General features: G+C 40.0%; 1 protein-coding gene across 1 annotated transcript; it reads left to right on the forward strand.

The window, feature by feature from the left end:
* The first annotated feature begins 569 nt into the window (after positions 1 to 569).
* Positions 570 to 1514, forward strand: LOC142447097 (olfactory receptor 4D5-like). Its single transcript, XM_075548808.1, has one exon. The coding sequence runs from the start codon at positions 570 to 572 to the stop codon at positions 1512 to 1514; it is 945 nt and encodes a 314-aa protein (XP_075404923.1).
* Positions 1515 to 2228: the final 714 nt, after the last annotated feature.

Genomic DNA, 2228 nt, shown 5'->3' on the forward strand with positions numbered 1-2228 from the left:
GCTCTCCACCCACGCCCCTGCCATCAGGTTCTCATTTTTCCCGTCCCTTCCTGCTCCCCCTTTGAGGTAGTTTTCATAAAATAATTACTGCATGCTATTATTGGTCTTCTAAATAAAGGCAACATATAGTCATAAGATATCAAATTATAAGATACTTGGATACTATTTTTTCTAATATAAATGAAAGGTGAAGGTAGTAAGACTCAGGAATCCAGAGAATTATTCATGTTTATACAACTAATCACTGGCATAATTAAAATTAAGTCTCTGACTAGAAACCTTTCTTCTACACCATTTCTACAACTTTAGGGGTTTTTATCATTGATTCTCAAATACAAAACAATATATCAATTTATGTCGGGTTTTATATTCCTGATGTTTGATAAGAGCTATGTAATGCTCCGATGCTTGTTATTCTAGTAAATTGAGTATTACATTCTTGGCATGGTAAGTGAGATTTGAAGGCTTCTTAGAGTGTACTGCACAACTTATTTCACAGAGGTTTGTGTATTCCATGATAAACATGTTCATTTTCCTCAACAGGTTCATAACCAAGTCATACCAAGCAGATGAATCCAGCCAACCATTCTCAGGTGACAAGCTTTGTATTTCTGGGGCTCTCTCAGATATGGGAGCTCCGGTTCCTCTTCTTCATTGTCTTTTCTGCAGTTTATCTTATGACTATAACTGGAAATCTACTCATTGTGGTGTTAGTAACATCGGACCCACGTCTACACACTACCATGTACTTTCTCTTACGCAATCTTTCTTTCCTGGACTTTTGCTATTCATCTATCACAGTGCCTAGGATGTTGGTGGACCTGCTCTCACACAGCCCTACCATTTCTTTTGGTGGATGCCTGACGCAGCTCTTCTTTTTTCACTTCATTGGCGGCATCAAGATCTTCCTGCTGACTGTCATGGCATATGACCGCTACATCGCCATTTCCCAGCCCCTGCGCTACACACTTATTATGAACCATACAGTGTGTGGGTTCCTAATGGCAGCTTCTTGGGTCGGGGGCTTCATCCACTCCATTGTACAGATCGGGCTGACTGTCCGGCTGCCATTCTGTGGGCCTAACCAACTGGACAACTTTTATTGTGACGTGCCCCAGCTGATTAAACTGGCCTGCACGGACACCTTTGTTTTAGAACTTCTGATGGTGTCTAACAATGGGCTGGTGACCCTGGTGGGTTTTCTGGTGCTGCTGGGGTCTTACACAGCACTCTTAGTCATGCTCAAAAGTCACTCACAGGAAGGCCGCAGTAAGGCCCTTTCCACATGTGCCTCCCACATCGCTGTGGTAACTTTAATATTTGTGCCTTCCATTTATATCTATGCAAGACCATTTCGAACTTTCCCAATGGATAAGGCTGTCTGTGTGCTGTACACAATGCTGACACCGATGCTGAATCCTGTCATTTATACACTGAGAAACAAGGACGTAATTTCAGCCATGAAGAAGCTAAGGAAGAGACAAAACTGCCTTCTTAATCACTCAGAGCACTGACCCTTAAGATTAGTAGAGGGAGGAATCCCGTGACTTACTTCAGGGCAACAACCTGGTTAGAAGGATTCATGGATTAGCTGGAAAAAAAACTTGCGTACTCCTGGAGGGCATTAGTCAGGTCCTGGAGATCTAATAGACTCTTGCTCAATCTTAATCAGTTAAAAGTTTCCTTCCTCCGTGGTATCATCTCTGATTCTGTTCTAAAGCTGTTCTTCCTGTCTTATTACAAAACCTGACCCTTTTCCTGAAAGCATGTAACACACATTAGAACTACATACCTATTTGTACATTCAGTTGATTTTTGTTTGACAACCCTCCTGGACTAGAAATTCTGTAAATTTACAGTCATGTCCATTTTGCTTACTAGTGTAAATAGAGCCTTAAAATAAGAGAGGTGTCTATAGCAAGACACTTAAGGAGGCGCTCGTTCTCATGTTTGTGTAAGTATTAACCCTTCATTTAGATTATACTGGTGTTGAGTGCATCCTAAAATTTTTTGTGTTAATTACTCATTGATTTGCTCTAGTTATAGTCAGGCCAAGCACAGGGCCTGAAACATGTTAGGAATTTAATAATATTTATTAAAATAGTGATTAAATGATTGTTCTGATATTCAGAAAATACAAAATAGAGTGAATTTAGACATTAGAGATATTCAAATGTTTTATTGGTCTTATAATTTTTCTCCTATAAGATTTCTGCAAGAGCTGCTAG

Source organism: Tenrec ecaudatus, chromosome 4 (assembly GCF_050624435.1).
Source record: "Tenrec ecaudatus isolate mTenEca1 chromosome 4, mTenEca1.hap1, whole genome shotgun sequence".
NCBI classification, from domain to species: Eukaryota; Metazoa; Chordata; class Mammalia; order Afrosoricida; family Tenrecidae; genus Tenrec; species Tenrec ecaudatus.

Coding starts and splice junctions, on each gene's coding strand:
- LOC142447097 (XM_075548808.1), top strand. CDS start 570: ATGAATCCAGCCAACCATTCTCAGGTGACAAGCTTTGTATTTCTGGGG.